Source organism: Lissotriton vulgaris, chromosome 9 (assembly GCF_964263255.1).
Source record: "Lissotriton vulgaris chromosome 9, aLisVul1.2, whole genome shotgun sequence".
Lineage (NCBI taxonomy): Eukaryota > Metazoa > Chordata > Amphibia > Caudata > Salamandridae > Lissotriton > Lissotriton vulgaris.
In genome coordinates, this window is record NC_141697.1 from 399,356,169 (window position 1) to 399,380,634 (window position 24,466).

The window sequence follows — 24,466 nt, forward strand, 5'->3', positions numbered from 1 at the left end:
ATGATAAGTTTTAAGATATGTCAAACAAAGAACACATCCTCTAAAAACATAAAGTTTGTTTCCATGGTAACGTCCATTTGCAGTGTAAAAATTAATTTGTGCCGTCGCCAAGAGAGCTTAATTTCCACTGAAGCGTTGCAGTATGTTTCCAATTTATATTTTTCGATTAATAGGTTTCCTTTTGCATAGATTTACCTCAGTTATTCTTATCTGTATATCACAATGTGAGCTGGAAATGAACAAAAAATATTCGATGTTGAACAGATAGTCGATTTTATGTGTATGCAGTTGGCCTTTCTCTGAAGTTCTGTGATGCTTGACAGCTTGGCAATTTCCTGAATTTTGTGTTGGCGTACAGTACACTTAGCCAAGCACTCTTGTGCTGTTGAACGCTCAAATTATATATCGTGTTTCAGGAATCTAGCTATCAGGGTATTGCAGACTGAAACTGCCTGTTCCAGTGACTTTGAGAAGGGCTCCTAGGCTGTACAGAATAGCATGTGTAACAGCTGCAGCAAAAATTGCATCCTTGGCATGGTTCAGCCCTGACTTTTTGCCTTCAACTATCCTGTTTTGCTGGCTTCATTTTCAATGGCTTTAGGACTCAGAACACTTTGTGACTGCTAACCAGTGCTAAAGTGCTTGTGCTCTCTCCTTAAAACATGGTGAAATTAGCTTAAACTCAATTGGCCTATTACATTTACTTTTAAGTCCCTAGTAAAGGGGTACTGCATGTACCCAGGGGCTGCAAATTAAATGCTATTAGTGAGCCTGAAGCACTGATTGTGCCACCCACTTGCTCCACTTAAGTAGACCTTTAAACATGTCTTATACCTGCCATTGCAGTCTGTGTGTGCTATTTTAAACTGTCATTTTGACCTGGCCTACTTTTGCCAGGCCCAAACCTTCCTTTTTCCAAACCTTCCTTTTTCTTCAATATAAGTCAATATAAGTGTGCTGTTTATTTAAAAAGAAGGAAATGTACTGTTAAGTTCTACATATCTTGGTAGTGAAGTACAAACTCCTAAATTAGTTTTTAACTACTGCAAGTCCTACCTTCCCCACAGGATAACATTGGAGTTACCTCATTACATTTATTGGGCTGTAACTTCCCATTGGGAGCAGGTTGACGCATGTATTTTGGTGTCTAAAAAAATATAATTAAAAGTCCTTGGAGGGACCCCTTTTTTCGCGACCCCTGCTTGATGAATCACCCCAAAACATTTAAGACAGTAGCTGACTAGATTGCCCCATTAGTTTTAAACATTGTGCAAAGAGTCGTCAACCGGCGCCAAAGATATTGGCAAAAGAAAAAACGGTTTTTGAATAGAAGCGAGGTCCTAACTATAACTACCTACTGGTGACCACCAGTAGGTATATATATATATATATATATATATATATATATATATATATATATATATATATATATATATATATATATATATATATATATATATATATATATATATATGTATTTATTGTTAATACTTATCAATAATAATTTTGCAACACATTCGTCTTTAGCATGCACGCCTTTATCATGAAATGTACGTTTTTTACAGGCACATATAAACATATAAAGTTGTAAAAACTTTAGTGGTTTAGACTACATAGTGGTTAAGAAGTTGTTGTTTTGACTATATTGTTCAAGTGGTAGTTGTTCCATCACACTACCAAAATAAAACAACAATAACAACAACAACACCGTCCCAGCGGGTCCCACACTACTAGTGCCGTTTCCCGCTCCTCCCTTGATGACTTTCTTCAGCAGGTGGTGGGGGTTCTAAATAGGGATACTGAACTGGAAAAAAGACTGTCATTTTCCTCACCTCCAGGTCACAGAGGGATACCCTTGAAGAGAACACAGTCCCCTACAGATGCAGACAGAGGGCCTGAAGCACAAATACAAGTGTTGGATCATCCTGCACTCTCTGTAGTACTGAGAGACCAAATGAATTCCCCCCCCCTCTGAACCTGTACCACACGGAACCCTCAAACACAAAACCTGGCAAGAGAAAGGGGAGGGAGAGTGGCCTAAAATCAAATAGATCCTGTCTAGCACCTACGTAACGTACGCAGGCCCCTCACTCAGATCCTCCCAGCATGCACACAGTGGGGAAAACGAGGACAATGAGGGGACTCCCAGATCGGAGAATCTACAAGTTGATATCATGACCATCATCAAAGAAGCCCTAGCCCAGATAAAATCCCGCTTAGGTAAGATTGAAAAACATCTCCTAGGTATTCAAAATTCTATTGAAAAGATGCATCTTACCCCTACTATAAACGGGCAGTCCTCCTCAGCAACAGAGAGAGATCTGGCTCAGAATTTAAATCCCCCGGACGCCTAGGTGCTCCACTGCCTGGTAGCCAGCCAGTCAGACAAGAAAATGCTGAAGTCCCATTAGAGCCAGAAACTGTAAGACTGCAAAACCTTTACATTTTTTGCCTAGAGTAGGGAATAGCGCAACATACCATCCGACCCAAAGGAAAAATGCAAGTCTTCTCTCATAAAGGGTCTGTCAGCCCATGCAACAAGTGCACAAGAGGCCAAATATTCTCCAGCTGCCCCCACTAGCCACACCATATGTTGTGATTTTGAAAGGCGCTCCGCCCCTACGGAATGGTTCAAGTGAAGACCATGTCCAACTAAAGAATAAGGTGGTGCATTGGTTAAACAAAAATTCAAGTAACCAAAGAATAAATCACAATCATCTTAATCATGTGCGGAGAGTGGACTGGGTGGGGACCACTCTAAAAAGGGACGATTTTGACTGTGTGGTTCTAAATTTTAGAAATGAGGCCCTGGCAAGGCAGACTCTAATCAGCTTACAACAGCCGAGATATTCACAAAGCAGGATTGAAGCTTTGCCCTAAGCTTTTTCTATAGACCGACCAGTGCACTTCATCACCATCCTACCACCCCCCATGCACTTTACCACTTTTGTGGGCATATTGGAAAATTATTTGAGCTAATTGCCCATCTGGACAGAAAAGACTGACTAACTCAGGCCCCTGTTGAGGCCCCTTCCATTCAAACCACAGGGGCAATACGATGCGTCCTCTCACAGTCCTCAACAGGAGAAGGATGTAACATGATTTCTTGGAACATTGCTGGGCTACAGACCAAGTTAAACAACCCTGATCGTGTAACAACTTCTTAAAAAACGAAGACATTATTTGTCTGCAAGAATCTTGGACACAAGAGGAGATTTACATAAATGGATATCATGTCTTCTGGGAACCTGTACGCCCTTCCCCAGCAAGCAGGGCACAGGGAGGATTAGCAAAATTGGTATCAGTCCTCATTCCTGCTTCAAGTGTGTCAACAATCTGGTCTTCTCCGTTTATTTTTTGTCATTTTACTGTCAGGTTTGAGGGATTTCGATCTGATGGTGGTTTATTTTTATTATAATAATTTTAAGGATTTCAATCCCAAAGTTATTGACTCTTTTTAAAATGCTGTGATATGGTTCTTTCTGAGGATAAAACACAGAACCGTGTTATTATGGGTAGGGGATTTTAATTTAAATCTATGCAAATTACATGGAAAACCGGTTTGTGGTTTAATGAACCCTGAGGAGGAAAACATACTCACTGCTCACATACTGTGTACGGGGATGCATTAAATAGCCTTATTTTAAGTCTTTCCCTGGCCCCAGTGAGTGATCTGGTAAAGAATTTAAATGAGGAACGTTTACTACCTACCTTTAGGGGATGCAATGAAGGAAGCACTATTGATTATTGTTAAATGTCCCATGACCTGGCCCCCTACACCCAGGATTTTTTTGTCCAACCAAACTGCCTGAGTGATCATAGGGGCATATTACCAACAACTAGCGATAATTATCGCTATGTTGGCTTAGCGGCAATATTATTATCGCCGAGCTCCAGCGATTTTTATCGCAGATAAACCTTGCTATTATCAAGGTTTATCTCAAAAGCGATAAAAATCGTCGGAAATGCATGAATATCGCTGAAAAGTCAGCGATATTCATGCATTACCGAGCTAATGCTCTTAGCCATGTTATCCACCTACCATTGGATAACATGGCTAAGAACTGCTCTGGGCAGGAGTTAGCTTTTGGAGATATTCGCGCTTAGCGCGAATATTTCCAAAAGTAGGCAATAGGAGATAGAGATGTTAGCGACTGTGTCCAGTCGCTAACATCTTGGCACGCCCACTTTGCATGTCATTAGCGATAATTATCGCTGACATGCAAAGTGGGCCCCAAGACGATCGCTATCTCCTACTAGCTTTCGCTAACTGGTGTTAGGGACAGCTAGGTAATAGAGCGATAATATTATCGCCGCTGTAGCGGGAAAAATTCCAGCTAAAGCGGTGATAAGGCCCTTGGTAATATGCCCCATAATCCGTTAGTTCTATCTTTGAATATTGAGGTAAAACCTACAGATATTGATAAGCAAAGAGATGAGATAGTAACGACCAGAAGGGGCTCAATTGTGAAATGGGGCAAGATAATCCTTGATCTTTTCTTGAAACAATTAGTTTGTAAACACACACCCCTTATCTCCATCTGACTTGCAGAAGATTCTGTAGGCTAGGACCTACAAATAGGTTTTGAAAAGTATGCAGTGCCATATCCCGATACTTTATCATGGATATACCCCAAAGGGGTGGGTTAAAGCCGAATGTACGGCAGCCCATAAAAAACTGAATACCCTCATGCAAACCTCTCCTCGACCAGTAACACAAATCAAACTTGCCAGATGGAAATATTAAGAAGACAAGAAGAGAGGAAAACGGAGATTAGGAAGCAAGAGTGGAATGATCTACAGAAAGCAAGCTTATTAAAAGATAGTATGATCTTTTGTAATATAGAATAATAGTCCCTAATTCTCAGATTCCAGTGCACCTAAAATAGAGATAGTGATCCCCGCAGATAAATAGTTGGTGCATTTTACGACTATTTTCAATTCCGAAGCCACTCCCATAGCTATTGTTCCCCTAAATACCGATATAGAGCAGCATAGACTTGAAATTTTGTCTGACTTTTTACATTTTGAGGTTAAGAAAGTGGAGGTAGCAATAAAAAAATATACAGGTGGGAAAGCGCCAGGCCCAGATGACATACCACCAGATGTTTATAAATCAAACAGAATTGTGGGCCCCACTTTTCACAAATGTTTTTAGAAATGTTGCTAGGTGTTACATCCCCGAATCATGGAAATCGGCCATCATTGTCCCAATCTATAAAAAAGGAGACAGGACTTCACCAACATGTTACAGATCCATCTCCTTAATCGACTCACGCATAAAGGTTCTTGGCAGAGTCTTACTAGAGCGCCTGGAAAATTTGGTAACGGATAAAAAAAATACTGTGTAACTTGCAATTTGGTTTCAAGTCAGGGGTAAGCACAATTGACCAATGCCTACACTTGAATTTAATAGCAAGCAAATATGTCTCAGCCAAAAAAGGATCACACCATATGGCCTTCATCAAGTTATCTACTGCTTCCGATCTAGTAAATCGTGTCAAACTCTGGACTTCAATGGAGGAGCTGGGGGTGGAGACAGATTTCCTAGTGTTACTTAAGTGTTTACATCAGGACATGACTGTGAGAGTGCGCAATGGACTCCAGAGTGAAATTATCCCCCTGATAAAATCTACGCGAGGAGATAGTCAAGGATGTATTCTAGCCCCTGTCTTATTCTTGCTATTTATAAACCTCAGTGCTAAACATCTAGCCAAACTAGGTAACAACATTCCTAATATGGAGGGGGGGCACCAAGTCCCTATTCTAATATATACAGACTATGAGGTGCTAATTGCATTAATGGCAAACAGTCTGCAAATATTATTGGATGTTTATTAAAGCTGTATGTCTACATTAGATCTTAAAATCAACTATGGTGAATTCTTTGTTAGGACATGTGAGCCACGAAATATGAAACTAAAACTCATATGAGGAGGAGCGCAATACTGGAGAAAGTACAACGTTTTCTTTATTTAACGATTTTATTTAACTCTTCCTTGGCTTGGAGATATCTTTTAGCTGTCAGGCTAAATTATTTTAAAAGTAACATTGAAGCAATATTCAATGCGCGTCCGCGCCCAGCGGCAGGACCCCTGGCGGGGGCCAGGGGTCCTGGCGCTGGGTGCGGACACGCAGCGGTTGCGCCGATTGTGCGCCAAAGGCTCGCCGAAGGCAAGCCCGTCTGTGCCCGTCCGTGCCTGGACCGCGCCTAGCACCAGGACCCCTGGCCCCCGCTGACGCCAGACCACACGACGGACCTACGATGCCACCACCCTCAACGCACTCAACGCCGGCCGGAACCCCGCCTGCTACTGAGCCATCCCGAAACACAGCCACAGAGCCTTCACCTGCCAAGCCTGCCGCTTCACCTGCCTCCGGACCTGCACCGCACCCGCCAAGCCGATCACCAGCAGCAACCACCTCAAGTGCATCCTGCTCAACACCCGCTCTGTCCACAGACACGCAGTGGAACTCTGGAACCTGCTCGACACAACATCACCAGACGTCGCCTTCCTCACAGAAACCTGGATGAACGCCTCCTCAGCGCCCGACATCACCATCGCCATCCCGGACGGATACAAGATCACCCGGAGGGACCGCGTCAACCAGACTGGAGGAGGCATCGCCATCGTACACAAGAACACCATCCGCATCACGACCAACTCCGAAGACACCCTCACCGCCGCCACTTCCAGATACACACCGACCCCAAGACCACACTCAGAGGCACCCTCATCTACAGACCCCCGGGACCACGCACACAATTCAGCGAAGACATCGCTGGCTTCATCAGCCTGCACACCCTCCCCTCCGCTGACTACATCCTCCTAGGGGACCTCAACTTCCACCTGGAGAACAACAGGGACAGCAACACCACCACCCTGATGGACAAGCTCGCTAACCTCGGACTCAAGCAACTGGTGAACACCCCCACCCACTACGCCGGCCAAACGCTCGTCCCAGGCTTCTCCTCCTGCAAACACATCTCCTTCAGCCACTCCACTGGACTTCACTGCACTGACCACAGCTGCATCCACTTCAGCTTCAGAAGAAACACGACCCACCACCACCAGCAACAGGTTCCTCGCAGGAGCTGGAACAAGATCACCGCCGACCAGCTCACCACCTCCCTCAGCCAGAACCCTCCCCCCAGCACAACGGACCCCAATGAAGCAGCCAGCAACCTCACACAGTGGATCACCACCTGCGCAGACGACCTCGCACCACTGAAGACCCCTCCCAGCAGACCCGGCAGCAAAAAGTCTCTTGGTTCACCGACAAACTTAAGAATTCCAAGAAGAAATGCCGCACCCATGAGAAAGCCTGGCGCAATGACCAGACCACAGACAAAATGACTGCCCTCAAGCACGCCACCCGCAAACACCACCAGCTGATCCGCACCACCAAGAAGACAGCATTCATAGAACGACTGAACAACAACGCCCACAACAGCAAGGAACTCTTCAGCATCGACAAAGAGCTCTCCAACCCCAGCGACGGAAACACTCCCTCGCAAGACCTCTGCGACTCACTCACCTCGTTCTTTCACAGCAAGATCGCCGACATACAAAACAGCTTCGGCGCACAGACCACGCACCCAACCTCTGAACCAACGCCCCCCACCACCACCCTCTGTGCCTGGACCCCGGTCAGCCCCGAAGACACCACCCGCATGATGAACACCATCCACTCCGGATCACCGACTGACCCCTGCCCCCACCACGTCTACAACAAGGCCGACTCCATCATCGCACCCCAACTCCGGGACATCATCAACACCTCCTTCAACACCGCCACCTTCCCGGAGAGCTGGAAGCATGCCGAGCTCAGCGCCCTCCTGAAGAAACCAACAGCGGACCCCACCGACCTCAAGAACTTCCGCCCCATCTTGCTCCTCACTTTTCCCGCCAAAGTCATCGAGAAGACCGTCAACAGACAGCTTGCCGCCTTCCTCGAGATGAACGGATCCCTCGACCACTCGCAGTCCGGCTTCCGAGCCAACCACAGCACCGAGACCGCCCTCATCGCAGCCACTGACGACATCAGATCCCTGCTCGACAATGGGAGAACAGCGGCCCTCATCCTCCTGGACCAATCCGCAGCCTTCAACACTGTCTGCCACCGCACCCTAGTGCAGCACCTCAGCAACATCGGAATCCAAGACAAGACACTGGAGTGGATCATCTCGTTCCTCACCGGAAGAAACCAGAGAGTCCGCCTCCCCCCGTTCAGATCCGAGGCCACAGAAGTCATCTGCGGCGTACCACAAGGATCTTCACTCAGCCCCACCCTCTTCAATGTCTACATGAGCCCCCTCGCAGCCATCGCACGCCAACACAACCTCAACATCATCTCCTACGCCAACGACACCCAGCTGATCCTCTCCCTCACCAACGACCCCGCACCCGTCAGAACCAGCCTACACGAAGGGATGAAAGACGTCACCGAGTGGATGAAGAACAGCCGCCTGAAACTGAACTCAGATTCTTGGATCATCGCCCTCCGCCTGGGACGACTCCTGGTGGCCCCCTGCCCTGGACACCACTCCCAAGCCAACGGACCACGCACGAAACCTGGGCTTCATCCTGGACTCCTCCCTCTCGATGACCAGACAAGTCAACGCTGTCTCATCATCGTGCTTCAACACCCTGCGCATGCTCCGAAAGATCTTCCGGTGGATCCCCACAGAAACCAGGAAGACGGTCACCCAGGCCCTCGTCACCAGCCCCCTGGACTACGGGAACACCCTCTACCCTGGAACCACAGCCAAACTCCAGAAAAGACTCCAGCACCTTCAGAAAGCCTCAGCACGACTCATCCTGGACATCCCTCGCCGCAGCCACATCTCTGCCCACCTGAAAGACCTGCACTGGCTCCCCATCAGCAAGAGGATCACGTTCAGACTCCTCACCCACGCACACAAGGCTCTCCACGACCTGGGCCCCAAGTACCTCAACAACCGCCTGACCTTCTACACTCCCACCCGCCAGCTATGATCAACCAGCCTCGCCCTCGCCCGCCGTTCCACGCATCCGCAGAGCCACCACCGGAGGAAGATCCTTCTCCTACCTGGCAGCCAAGACATGGAACTCCCTCCCCATCCACCTCCGGTTAACCCAGGGCCATCTCTCCTTCAGGAAGCAACTCAAGACCTGGCTTTTCGAGCAGTTAAGGACCCCGCTCCCCCAGGGCCTTGAGACCCCTCCGGGTGAGTAGCGCGCTATACAAATGTTATGATTGATTGATTGATTGACACAGAAATTAGGACAAAACCCTGTTACTTAGATTCACACAGAAATTAGGACAAAAACCTGTTAAAGAGATACTCCATCTCTATAAAACGAAATTTGTTTCAGCACGATCATATGGTGCCAGTCTCTGAGGACATACAAATGTATACCTTTAACAAAAAGTGCGAAACTCCTTTTTGAGGAGATTATTACAGGTTTCCCAAGGTACAGCAAACATTATGCCATGAAGAACTTGGCCTTCCGTATTCTACAGATTGTCTATGCCTCTCTGCTTTATTGCTATGGGTTAAGGTATGGTCTAATTCTGAGGCCTCTTTGGTGCGCTCATGCATGTCTGATTATCTAGGTTGGTTGAGACTCCCTGGCTGCTCTACCTGAAGAAGTCTTTTGAATCGTTAGGCTTAAAAGAACTGTATGAAAATCCGTACACTATTACTGCAAATACAAAAGATATAGTAAAACGCAAATTTCTAAATCACTGCTCTAATATAAAGCTAAGGAAAGCACAAAGCATACCAGTGCTAGTAAGATATGTCCCACTAGTGACAACAAACGCTATGGAAACATACTTGACCTGGGTGACGAACCGTCTTTTTAGGCAGTACCTATCAATTAATTAATTTTGTACAATCCACCGTGTAGTAGCCTTCCCAATCTAAAACTGTTGGTCTTGCTGTTGATCGTTGTGTAGGTGTGACCAACTATCTGCACAAACATATGCCATTTGTTCCTGTTTTGCTCTTTATATGAAGCCTTAAGGCAAGAGTTTGTAATACCTATTTTACAGGAACTGAATTTTAGATCTCATCTGGATGGCCAACACTATTTACAGCACCTGGAATATGAAGATGTTTGTTGGATAGTCTTTTTTTTAGGAAAAGTTTGGCACTTAGAAAGAGCCATGAATGGCTCAGTGTCTGTACAGTCTTTGTCCCATTGTAGGTGTATTTCTTGACCCTGAGTCAGTGGGCTCCTGCCTCAGCATTGTAGCATTCACGGTCCCAGTGCTCTTATATTGCTCTCCCAATGTACAAGTCATCCTGCACTTCTGTATGTTTCTTCGACACAGTAGGTATAGATCCCTCTATCAGTTACCATGATGTCCGTGTTTGTTTGAGAATAATGCGGTCGTGGTGGTGTCAAGTGTGTCCGGTAAACCCATCTATCAGGGACGGTGTATTCCCTGACCTCTATGTCTCCCTATTGCAGTGTATGTGTCCCGTTGTTACAGTGTAATTGACACCCGTTCCAAAAATTAAGTGATCTATGTGGACAATGGAAGACTGTTGCAGATGGACATGAATTTTTTGAAGGGTTCATGACTGTTTCCATATACTACGATTATCAAAATGTTGCATTTCTTGTGACTAAGGAAAATATAGGATCATAGCTAGGAATACACATAACTTAAGACAACTTTACAAGTAATCTTCCCAAAGGGGGTCCAAGCCTTTCCTTCAGTTTGACTGTTTAGAATAACCAAGCAAAGACATCTTCATCACACCTTAGAAATCAAACCCAGGGCAGATCTGAATGAAGCTTCAGCTCTCACAGACTGCCAATCAGAACAGCTCACAGTTAGCTAAAATGCAGTAGAAAATTATGCAGGAAAGGAAAAGTACAATAAATAAAAGATACAAAGTAAGCTTTGAAGTCAGAGCGTTTAACACAAGCACATGGAGCTTCAAAGAGCTATTTTTGGTGAAGCTGTTGATGCACAAAAACTTACCATCCTGTGAAGTTTCTCTTCAAGCTCCTGATTAATTCTTTGTAGGGACAGGTAGTTGGTCTGTATCCTGGAAAACAGATTGTGCAATGCGGTTAGCGTTTGATCTGCCAACTTGAGAGTTTTTAATACCACTGACTTTTCTTGAAAACTGCTTAATTCAGTTTGTTGTTAGTTCGATGCATTTGTAACATGGGTCACACAAGTCTAGTAACTTTGTGTTTATAGTGTGAGAAAAAGTAGATAATTAAGCATCATTAAACATCATTCATGGTAGAAATAAGACATCGAGCTATATATACTTTACATTATTACGCAGGGATGAAAAGACGATCATCGGAAACTTCAATGGCTGCTATTTTCTTTCTGCACATCATTAGGAGTAGGATCAATTGGTGATCTCGTTGCTGAAGCTGTTTAGTGCTTAGAACAAGATTATACCAGGCAATTTAGGAGCTAAGGTGGAAGCCATGGGAGCTGAGCGGATTTAAATACTTCTCCTTTTGCCCCAAATTGGTGGTATCAAATTATGATTTATTATGGCTAAAGCTATGAGCGAAGAATTCATTTATGTTACTTTGTTTTTGTACTTCAAACATGTAATATGGTTTGTCATTTCACGTGAAATAAATATTGGGAGGGGAGCGGTATGTTTTATTAGCGGTGAGGGAAAAACACAGAAATGAGACATCAGGAAAAATATGAAGCAAGCCTTCATTAAAATGAGCACAACTAGATTATTGGAGTCAGCTCCCAATTCAAGGAGCAGGAGAGATAGGACCTCATCATTGTTCTGGAAGTTTGATGTCTGATTTAGGTAGACGACTAAGCAATCTCGATGAAGCCTGACTTCTTCCTAAAGACAATCTGAAAATGACTGACAACGTACGGATTGTTTACATTGTGTTGATAATGACAAAAGCGAGAATCATTTATAAAGAGGAATTTATAGGTTATGAATCTTGGCGTGAAGAACACTGGTTATTATGTGAGAACTGAAAAAAGATATTGGGTGGTAAAAGGAGAAAAAACATGAGCTTTTTCATCTTTTTGCATGATTAATTCAACAGCTTCCTCTCCGCGAGAGGCAGGAAGCTTGTCATTTGCTGAGTTTCGTTGTAAATATCTACAATTGGCTATAACAGAGGAGAGTTAATTGCTTTGTAAAAAGCCAGGACATATATCTTGGTAATTGCCTTATGCCACTTGACATTTCTTTAATTGTTCAACCAGACACCAGCCAATAAGTCCCCTTTTTCAGCAGCTCAGACCATAAACATAGTTATGATAAACCACGCATCTACTCCCATCCTGTTCAGAAATACATATACACGAAGAGTTATATTGGGCCAGATGTGCCATCTAACTGGGTATCTGTGCTGCAGTATCAGCAGTCTGTAAGCATTCACGGTAGGGTGCTAGATGTACCACCGGAAGTGGCCCGAAGGATTCAGATGTTTGCCTCTTCAGCACTGATTAGAAAAAAGGAATTGAACGTGTGCCTCTTGATCAATGGCTAGAAATGAAAGGATGGGGTGACACAAGAGATAAAGTCCCTGCCATCGCGTTAGTAATGTGTGGGGTCTGAGAACCCGCACTTTAAAAGAACAGGTCTCTAAATGCAAAATAGGGGCACTTCACGAAAGGAATAAGACGAGAATGCAGTGCTCCATATTACTGGCACCTGTGTCAACTGTCCCTCACACAACATACACTATCTGTCATGGACTGTAATCACTTGGTACTGAACAGGGCCGGACTGGGAATCACCCCCCCCCCCTCGGGGGTTGTGGGTGCCGCCGAGCTCTTTGCCAGGGCCGGTTTTCGGCCGATTTGTTACAGGGCCGAAAACGGCCTTGTAACAAAAAAGGCCCCCACCGGCCCCCACCCGTGCGGAGCACTGGGGGATTGTCTTTACCAGGAGATGATAATTTCAAGGAGAGAGAGGGTATTCATGTAATACACAGCATGGATGAGAGCTGCTGCGAGGTATCACTTTCCATTTAATGTGAATTTCAAGATAGACACTAATTACACATTACCAGTTGCCCACTTCCCTGATGTCCCTGATGACATAAGCTACTCAGAGCCCATCTGTGCTACTGGCTCCTTTTGGAAGACCATAGATATTAGACATGTCAGCATTAGGCTGGCCTTCCACTGTCTTTCTCCATTTGACTGGACTTATTTTCTGGGCCTTAGGACTCTGTGCACTTTACCACTACTAACCAGAGCTAAAGTGTTTTTGCCCATTCCCCTAAAACATGGTTAAATTGTCTTATACCCATTTGGTATATTTGATTTACTTATAAGTCCCTTCTAGAGTGGTATACCATGTACCAAGGGCCTGTAAATTAAATGCTACCAGTGAGGATGCAGCATTTATTGCGACACCCTCTTAAGTAGCACCTTAAAACATTTCTCAGGCCTGCCACTGCAGCCTGAAAGCAGTTTTAGACTGCCATCTCGACCTGACAATAAAACTCTCTTTCCAAACCCTAAACTCCCCCTTTTGTACATACAAGTCATCCCTGAGGTAGGCCCTAGGTAACCCATGGGCAGGGTGCCTTGGAATTGAAAGGATGGACGTGTACATTTTAGTTCTACATGTCATGGCAGCGAAAAACTCCTAAATTTGTTTTTCACTGTTGAGAGGGCTACCCCTCTCATAGGATAACATTGGAGATTCCTTTTTACACGTAATAAGCTGTACTTTCCAATTTGGAGCAGGTAGGTATTTCATGTTTGGTGTCCTTGGGATAGTAATGAAAAACCCTATTGAATGGTGAAGTCGGGTATTAGATAACAATTTTGAAAATGCCACATTTGGCATTTTGCTGCCTGTAACTCTTTTGTGCCTGCAGCCTGTCTTGGCTCAGATGACTGGGTGTGGGTGACATAGTTTGAGAATTCTTCCCAGAGAGCCAAAGAGGGACTAGGGGGGGGATAATGGGCCATTTGCTGGTAGAATGCAGGGACAGAGCTGCGCACAGTCCCACTTGCGACTGAACAGGGTGTTCTTTACCTTGACACAAAGGACCAAATCTCAAAATCGAGGGCATAAGCTGCTCTGAGAGCCAGTAGAAGACCTGAGGTGCGTTGGAGGTTTTGATTGACTTTGCCGCTTCTCCTGCCAAAGTCTTCTCTGCAGCAGCGAATCCTTTTCATTGGTCCTTCACCAAAGGGGGTTCCAGATCCTTGGAACTGTCTTCAGCTAAAACCCTCTGCCTCATCCTGCTGGAGATTTCCAATTTTCATAAAGATGACTAAGTCCAAACATAGAAATCTTCAATCATTACCAATGCAAGGGACCTGCCCCATCTTTTGCAGAGCATGATCAGTTTCTGTCAGACTGAGCAAAGGTCAGTCTGACCCGAACACATAACTTCAAGGTCTGTTATGTTTCAAATTGTACCCCAATATAGGCTTGAGTAGTCACCTGAGCCTTCACCTACATTTACCTTACCATTGTACTACATAACGAGTTTTGGTATTGACCTTTTACCTACTTAAGCGCTGCATAAATGTCATGTGGGTTACCCCAAAAAGTAGCCTCATTAATTATGCATCAGGATGCTCAGATTCACAGCAGGACTACCATCTTCTGCATAGTAACTATGTATAAGGGTCATTCCTTCTGTCATCCTCGGCTGACATGACACAGGAAGGTAGAACCCCTGAGGGTACCTTTTGGGTATATATATACCATATATTTGCTGGGGCAGGCAGAGGAGAAAGACTTCCATGCCAACACACTGAAGTGAGACTCTGAGGTCCCTGCACACAGACACTCCAGCTCGCAGTGATCTGACATCGCTCGAGGGGGGTCCATGTCGAAACCAAGGCGGGGTCACACAGTCTCTAACTTCAGGTAATGGGGTTGGCTTCAGCCTAGGGAGATTCTTGGCTCTACACCTACATACATGCTAGGTAAACAAAGATACACCTAGGTAGGGTTGCATTGTAGGAGTACACATTATTACTGTCATGCATTTATATGCCTGCCTGTATTCATTGTTTTAGCACTATGGTAGGAATCTATCGTCCTTTTACTCTGTTGGTGCTTATAAACATTTATATCTGTTTCTGTCTTATGGTTGTTTCAGCACAACTATTTTACACTAAAATTACATTGGTTAAATAAATGTTTATTGTAAAACGTCCCCACCGGTTATACTGAGTATCTCTCTGACACAAAGTGAGCACGAGTGACTGAGCGAAAAGTACTATACTGTTTCCAAGACCCCTGACGGGATGGGACAGAGTTATCATGTTCGATAGTTGCCAAGAACTATTCTCTCCTTGTTAAGAGGAGTTGACAGTGGCACTGTGAGCTAGCTGATATACAGGCAAACATACCCGGTGGGGGTGTCTGGAATCAGTCTGGACTCCAATCCCACTGTCTATGTTGTCTAAATGCGCAGAGACGTCTGGGGTGGGAAGGGAAACATCTGCTGCAGCTGAGTAGACATATCCTATGTATTGCCTGTAGGTTTATTCAAGCTTGAAGGACAAATAGTATCTATTGTGCATAAAACCTTATCTCAGTTTCCTTGAAAAGTTTTTTAACAATGGCTGACGAAGACCTCACTGTGCCAGCACCATGTGCGAATGTAGGGGAGGCAGGAGAAGAAAAAGGCGAAAAAAACATTTCAGAAAGTGTAGGAACTGACCTTACTTTAAAACTAGCAGACTATGGGGTCACATCTAGGGGTGGGACAGTAACTTTCGTGATTGAGGCACATGAGGCCTACAGAACAGAGGTATTCTATTCATGGGTTAAGTTATCACCAGCAGATGCACGCACAAACACATTTAATTCTTACACTGAAGATGAAACACCAGGGAAATATTGTCCATACGAGGACAATGAAGTTGCGCTCACCTACCAGGAGCACATAAACTGGTTTAAAGGCACACTCCCATACACAAAAGATAAAGTAAGACTCGGTCTGCTTAGCAGAGATGGAGCAACTTGGCCAGTCCTAGCGGCTTACACACAGCATCAAGACATTAACACAATGCCAGTAGCAGACCTACGTCCACCAAACAAATAAATAATACAACTTTACAGAAACCTGACACAATTCGTGATTAGAAAACGTACACTTCAGCCAACAAGGGCCTCACTAGCAGGACAAATGTAGGAGTGCACAACTAAAATAACTCCACAAACACTGCACACAGTTATAGGTAAAATGCCCACTCGACTTGAAAAAATGCCATTCTGAATAGCTCACTAGAGGCAGTGCTTCCACACAGAAACTCTCAAGAAAAACACAGAATGCTCACAATCTGCTTACCAATGGGGATAGCTCCCCAGGTAGAGGATTGTATCTCTTGGGGTACAGTTTTCGCTGCCATATATACCAGAACTCATGGTATCCGTTCAATAGCAGTAATACCAGATGTATTAAGACAAATACAGAATGAGTATGGAGCAGAAACCTGCTTTGAAGTTAGGGATGAAATTGTTTGGGCATTTTGCCCAGGTATCAACTGCTATATTAGCAAACATAAAAGCGAAGTCAGCAGCAGTGGCAAAACACCAACGCCTTGGGGATTTCACTCCTATACAACAGTAGCGTGAATTAGCTAAAATTATCAGATACCTATGCCGAATTAGGTAGAGATAGTTTGGGAGCTAGAGCAACAACACCTCAACTCATGGGCGGACCTGAAAAGGATAATACCTAGTAAGCACCTGATTCTTCCAAGATGGAATGGGATAATAAAAAACAAAAGAATAGAGGCAATAGATCACAATCTAGAGGTGGGTCTCCTCAAACAGGAGCACTCCAAAAGGAGGTACAACCTTAGGAATCGTGATAACATTAAGAAACCGGACAGGTATCAGGATACTGATACACGTTCCTCTCGTTCCTTTCAGGGTTCATCAAAAAAGTCAGAGAAGGAAGGATGGTCAGAACATAGACAAGAAGAATGGACAAAGTCCAGAGACACACAGCTTAGTTTGGACTATAATTTCAAATAAGAAGATAAAACAAAATCTGAACCTCAATTTAAAAAGAAGTAGCAGGTCTTAAAGTTAGAAATGCCCTGAATTCCTAGTCCTCAACTTCTGAATAGGAAATGGGCTCTAACAATGCTAGACAATTCAGCAGAAGTAACAATAGCTTGCCAGAACCTGATGGAATTTCTGGTGACAGCGGAGTTGAAAGAACACATCCACTTGGAAACACATGATACAAGGGTAAATGTCCCACATCGGGTACATGAGCTAACACTCAAACTGGAGAGAGACCAACCCAGAAAAATTAAAGGTCTATTTTGGGAAAACCTGATTTTTGGCTATGACATCCTTTTGGCTGAAAAAGATTGGCTGCCTGAGATTATTATGGAGTGCCCAAAGGGAGAAACAGTAATTTTACAGGATTTTTCTGACCTAGTTTCAATATGACTAAAACATGCATACGTGCAGGAGTAGGCAGTAGCACTTGCTCCAGCATTATATCGGAACCATGTAGGGTGGGATGCTGAGTCACCTCACCATGTAATTCCAGTAAAAAATAATTCAACTCCACAGAGACAGTACCTTATTAAACAAGAAGCGAAAAAATCAAGTCCGGGAGATCTTCGATCAACTTGAATACCAAGGTGTAATAGAAACTTGCACCTCTTCAATGAATAATCCTTTGTTCCTTGTAATGAAACCTGATAATTCATACCGTCTAGTTTTAGACTACAGACATCTGAACACATGCACAAAGACATTTGCAGTACAGAATGCACATAGTGCCACATAAATGAATAACATTGTGCGCAAAAATACAAAACAACACTAGATATCTCAAACAGATTTTTTTCTGCCAAAATACAGCAGGTATTAGACAGCATTCTCAGCGTCAATTTTGTAGACTACCCCAAGGGTATAAGATTAGCCCCGGGTTGTTCTCAGCTATAGTAACAGAGTTGCTTCAAAATTTTGACGAGGAGGCATTGTCCTAAGTAGATGATATTTGTCTGACTGATGATGATTTCATAGAACATTTGACAAGGATTAGCAACATGATTTTTGGGGTTTGCCCCTGAGGGCAACAAATTCAACCTAAAAAAAATCGAATATAGCCCACCTCAATGTCCTATTTTTGGGTTATGAGCTTTCAAGTAGAGGAAAAAGCCTAGCAGCTAACGTCTTAGAAAATTGTGCACTGCTCTAACCTCCAAAATCTCTGAAAAATTTATAATCCATATTGGGATTACCGAATTTTGGCAGAACATACATTTTAGATTATGCAGAAAAAGTAAAACCTTTCAGACCTGATTTTTCAATTAGACCTTGGACACAGGAACACACAGATATACTTCGTTCCTTACAAGCTGACATGATAGCTTCTAAACACCTACACACGTGTAAATACCAGAAATCTGGTGATTCGTGTAATCACGGTTCAAGCAGGGTACACTGACCTAACCTTCAATGAAGGCGAAACAGTACCCAAAGGCATACAAATCACACTTGTACACAAACGCTGTAATGCGCTTTGATTCTGCAGGGAAAATCCTGACAGCAGTACAGACTCAATCTTCAAAGTACCAGAGATGTTTGCGTGCCAGTGTTATTGTGTAATGTTGCATTGAAGATCACATTTATCAATCTCCATTACATTCCACATGTTGAAATGCTATCTGTAACTGTATAATTAGAAAAATATCATCCCAGGACCTTTGATATGTATAACAATGTTAAGGTATGGTCCATCCCAAATGCAGGTTGTCAACATGTATGTTATACTAACCATTTGTCCAGTCAAGATAGAAATGACTACAACTACCATGAGGCCCTGTGACTGTAACTCTACCCAAGATGCAATTGTCTTTTTGCCCCTGTTCATCTCTCTGACATTTTACAACTGATGTTCACTTATAATGGAGGTTACCATTTGTCAAGTGTTGGTAAGTCGAGATAGAAATATCTACAACTGCCATTAGGCCCTGTGACTGTAACTCTAACCAGGATGCAATAGTCCTTTTGCACCTACCCACTTGTTCGCCATTTTAGAACTGATGTACACTTATCATGCAGGTCACTATTTCTCAAATGTTGGTAAGTTGAGATAGAAATGTCTACAACTATCATAAGGCCCTGTGACTGTAACTCTAACCAAGTTGCAATATCCCATTTGCCCCTGCTCACTTGTCTGCCATTTTACAACTGATGTTAATTGATCATGGACTGTGCAATGTACATACAGTGCTCTACTCTAACATGTTGGACTATTTTGATTGATGGTGTCCTTGTCTCCTTAACTGAAACCATTGATGGCATGAGTGACACCATCCCAAATGTGTATCTCAAATATATGTAAGCCATGAAGGTAACTGATTAGAAGTGGCAGGTGACGCACTGACTCTGCACATCTCACATGATGAATAATGCTAAATATACAACTAAGGGCCTCATTACGATGTTGGTCAGAAAACATTCCGACTGACTCCTTGTCGGAATCATTTCTGACCGACTCATGTTCAGAGACTTCGACCGACCGATTACGGTGGTTCCTAACACCGTTCGGAAACTCTCCCATTGACTTCAATGGGAGCTTATGAACTGACCGACAACGCAGACTCCCATTGAAAAAAGGGGTGGTTGCAGAAAACCTTGCACCCTGTCACAGGCAACCCCTGGTGTTTGCCACACTGTGCATGGTTTTGAAGGGGATGTGCCTTGGGTACAACCACAGGCCCCAACTGGAGCCCTCTGGGTGAAGGGGGGCCTGCTAGGGGCCCACACAGTCAATTTCTGATAGCCATTTTATGTCGGACAGTCAGACTCAGAAAGGCTGTCAGAATCCGACATCATAATCGGTCGGTCGGAAACGCTGTCCATTGAGCTGTACGAATTGGCTCCGACCGAATCAGATTCTCCGAATGGCGGTCGGAACCGATTCTGAATGACTGAACGGTTACCTTCCATTGTAAATGGTCAGTCGGAAATGTTTCCAAGTTGGTCGGAAATATGGGTTCCGTCACGGGTTACGAAAATCCAAATGCCATTCGAAGCCTTTCCGACTGCCATCATAATGAGGCCCCAAGTTGTGTGTTTGCCTATATTCTATACCACTAGGCCCTGGAATAGTCAAATGCACGTTACTTCTACTCTGTGTTGGTTGAAGTGTTATGGGGATGCCATGTTTATCCCTAAATCTAAAATGATACATATCATCACATCTTATGACCTGCTCAATTCTACTACATGTACTGAATGTCCACAAATTCCTTGTAACCAAATGTAATAATACACGAATAGATCATAATTGTAATCTCTACCTATTTTGAGTTATCCTAGGTCTCACACACAATGTGGATATAGTTACCACACATCCACCAATAGCAATTTTCTCTATTTGTCATCAGGTTGAGTTGGCAGAGTAGCTGGCCAGGCTTGAACACCAAACAGACTCCCACTTCTCCCCAGGATCAAGCCCTCAGTGGTGATAACCCTCCTGGAGATGTGGCTGTGGAGGATGACCTTCCTCGCCCATCCGGTCAACCTGGGCAGACAGCAACAGTGGGGCTTACTGTGCCCACTACATCACCTCTCACCACAGTTCCAACAACATAGCTAACACCTGCCCCCCAAACATATGTACCTAGCACAGTCACTAACATTTTGTGCCCCCCAGTCCTGGATTCTGAGGTGGCAAACACCAACCTAGTCACTCACGAACCAGTGGAAGGATGCAGTCTGGACGAAGGGCACAGGCCAGGGGGTAGGGTATTTGGAAGGGTAACGGTGAACCCGCTGATTGAACCCACTAAGGCCACTGACATCCAGGTTACCATCACCCAAGTCTTGGGAGTCTATCAGGACTCCCAAGGCGTGATGGACTGGAGACTTACAGAAAACCAAGAGACAAAGCAGCTGCAGAGGGACACATACCTGGAGGTGCCGGCATCAACACCAACATGGCCTCCCTGGTTGGGTGCTGCAGGATATCAACACCAACCTCTGCAGGGCTTTTCCACCTGCCTCTCCACCTTCCTGTGATCCAAGTACATTCAGGACATCAACGACTGCAGCAGCCACAGGAAGGGAGGCCCTGTCAGAGGAAAACATGTCTGCAGACACTCCTGCCTCAGCAACAGCGGATCCCCCCTCCCCAAAAGAAGGGGAAGTCATCCCAATGATCCAGTAGGTCAGAATGTAATGACACTCATTACCGCCAGCAAGAAACCCCACACCTAATTTCCTCCAGTGTGTGCAACACATTCACTTTGTGGACTATTTCTGGACACTTTTCAATTTCTGATGGCAGTAGTATGTTGGATTTGAACTTCAGACATTTTGGCATCTACAACAATGGTTTAATTTGCCATGACTGACTTCATCACTTTTGGTATTCCCTGTTTGATTTTGCACATTATTTATTTTCTCCTTTGTCACTGCAATAAATGCAGTAGTCACAAACTAATTGCCCCTTGTAGCATCTCACAATTCTAGCTATGTATAAATACTCCCATATTTACTTCCTGCAGATAAAGCGGCGATCATTTTATCGCCTGTTCTTGATAATATGCCCCCAAATTCATTGTGTACTAAGGGGATAATTGAACCTGTTGAGTCATCATTATGGTTCTCTCCACTTGTTGTCACACGCAAACAGAATGGCGAACTTAGAGTATGTGTTAATCTCCTTTGTGTGAACAGAGAAATCTGGGTGGATTCCCATCCATTACCAAATATTAATGAACTATTGGTGGGTTTGAAGGATGCAAAAATCTTCACAGAGTTAGATTTAGCGTCTGCCTAACATCAGGTAGAATTAGCTACTGAATCAAGACACTTCACTGCATTTGTTTCCCCTTGTGGAACTTTTCAGTATGTGCGTATGCCGTTTGGATTTGCGTCAGCTGGGTCAGTTTTTCAGCAACTTATGTCAAACATGTTGAAGGAGATTGAAGGGATTTCTGTTTTCCAGGATGATGTTCTTGTCTTTGCACCAAATAGAGTTACACATGATAACATTTTAAAAGAAGTCTTGTCTAGGTTTCAGACTAATGGTGTGGTGTTCCGCAGTGACAAATGTGTTTCAATGACCAAGGAAGTTGAATACTTGGGGCATTTAGTCAAGGAAAGTGGGATTCTTCATAAGACCAGTCTAGTTGAATCGATTATCAAATCAAAGCCTCCCTCTGACAAGTCTTGTCTTAAATCCTTCCTTGGTCTTTGTGAATTTTATTCACAATTTATTCAAGATTTTGCGAGCAAGTTGAGGCCTTTGTCACAAATGCTGATGAGAGGTGTTACATTTGAGTGGAGTGTTGAATGTCAAAGTGTTTTTGAGTGGGTGAAGCAACAATTAGTGTCACCTAAGGTGTTAATACATTATGACCCTTCTCTTACCTGTACCCTCACTGTTAATGCCAGTAATGTCGGTGTGGGAGCTGTTCTGTCTCAGAAGAAAGAGGGAGATGTCTGGACCATAGGGTTTGCCTCCGGGGTTTTGTCTCCTTCAGAAAAGGAGTACTCAGTTATTGAGATGGAGCTGTTGGCGTTCTGGTGGGCAGTGATGAGGTTTAGAAATTTTATTTGGGCAAGAAAGTTCTATCTCCAGACTGATAACAAACTGTTAGTCTCAGTGGGAAGAATGTCAGGAGTTTTTCTCCTAGGATTGCACGTTTGTCCTTAAAACCTCTTCAGTTTGATTTTTGTGCTGAATATATCCTTGGATGTAAGAATGGATGTGTGGATTTTCTGTCCTGTTCCTCCGACACTGTGGAAGTTGAACTAGACATTGGATAAGAGGACAGGAAGGAGTTCATAGTGGTAGCTGTAGATCTTCCACAGTTTTGTGCAGTGTCAGAATGTGAATGGGTCAGGCCCTCAGTGGTGACGCTTCTTTGGCTCTGGTTATGAAATATGTTGAAAAAGGGTGGCCCAATAAGAGGAATTAGAATTTTGAATTCAAAACATTCTTGCAAGTATCAGATGAATAGACCATCGAAGATGAGTTGTTACTGAAAGGAGACAAGCTTGTTCCTCCTCTTGCTTTGAGATCTACTTTAATCAAGCATGCGCATGAAGGACATATGGGTGCCACTTTAACTAAAAAAAGGGTGCGCCTCTCCTCAATGTTTCAAGGCAAATGCCTAAGGTCCATGTGATATATTGCTAAACTACTTCAGTGCAGCTGGCTAAACAGTGTTTACATGTAAACATTGTAGCCAACTTATTTGGTGACATAATTTTACTATGGTATACTACAAGTGCCCAAGTATGTAAGGTGAACAACTATCCTAGTATGGAAATAATGATGGAGTGTATACAAGTCCATCAATGCATTAGAGCTGCCAAGAGTTTTGACATCAAGAGAACCAACTCTTTGCAAGTTATGTAGCATGTATGCATGTGCTCATGATACATTTGAAGCCTCATGAGTGAACCATGAAGGTGGTGTGATATGTACACTGAAAACATGTTTTCTGTTGATTTGTGATGGTCAGGAGTGGAAAAGCAGTTTCAATAAACCATGTATTACATGTAATTTCAAATTCACCCAGGGCAGGCGAAGGAGAAGGGGCCAGTGTTCTTGAGGGCCCAGCTGGTCACAGTGGTTCCAGGAGGGTGTGAGGAGTGCCACGGAGAGCAGCAGCTCATTATGGTCATCATCATCATCATCATCATCAACATCATCCTCACAGGATTAGTACCACCTTCATCCTTGTCTGCCACCCCCAGCTCCATCGCCACCCTCCCTGTTATCCCCCACCCAGTTGTCCGACCCACTTCCCTAAGAAGGGAGCCGTCTCCTTTGCTGTATGGCACCCCAGCCCCTGCTGCCCTGTATGAGGAGGCTATTGACCTCCTGAGGACCATCTCTGTGGGTCGGACTACACTCCTGAACACACTTCATCAGACCCAAGCACCACGCACAAACAAAAAACACAGGCATGCAACCACTTATCAGACACACACCCCTTTTACCCACTGCACCCCACCCATGCCTCCACACACCGCACCAACTCCCACAGACACCACACCAACACACACAGACCCCTCTACAACACCTATATCTCTAGACACCACACCAACACCCCTCCACAACACCCAGCATTCACACAGACACTACCACAACAGTAACAGACCCCTATAGAAAACACAGCATACATGCAGACACCAAAGCAATAGCCACAGACCCCTTAACAACTGCCAGTATACACACAGACACCACAGCAACAGCCACGGACCTCCCACAACCCCCAGCACGTTCACAGCACACACAACCAAAAAACATAAACGCTTATCGTCACCCACACAACACACACTGACACAACACACAGTTCATACATCACACACACCTCTCCCTTCGACTCCCTCACCTGCCAAACCCAACTCCATCCCCAAGATCCTACTTGTTTTTCCCATGAAGATGTGTTATTTGCCCTTGCCCTTAGCTCTGTGAAAACCGCCCCACCTTCCAAAGTCCAAAAACCTCTCCCAAACCCCAACCCATCGCTTCCA

At 44.3% G+C, this 24,466-nt stretch overlaps 1 protein-coding gene across 4 annotated transcripts in view; it reads right to left on the reverse strand.

Annotated features, from left to right (window-relative positions):
* BEGAIN (brain enriched guanylate kinase associated) overlaps positions 1 to 24,466 on the reverse strand; it is an 823,755-nt gene that overhangs the window by 425,577 nt on the left and 373,712 nt on the right. For all 4 annotated transcript variants that reach the window (XM_086937817.1, XM_086937816.1, XM_086937814.1 and 1 more), the window contains one exon: positions 10,984 to 11,050. In XM_086937817.1, coding sequence (XP_086793943.1) covers positions 10,984 to 11,050 — 67 coding nt within the window. The remainder of the gene's footprint in view (positions 1 to 10,983; positions 11,051 to 24,466) is intronic.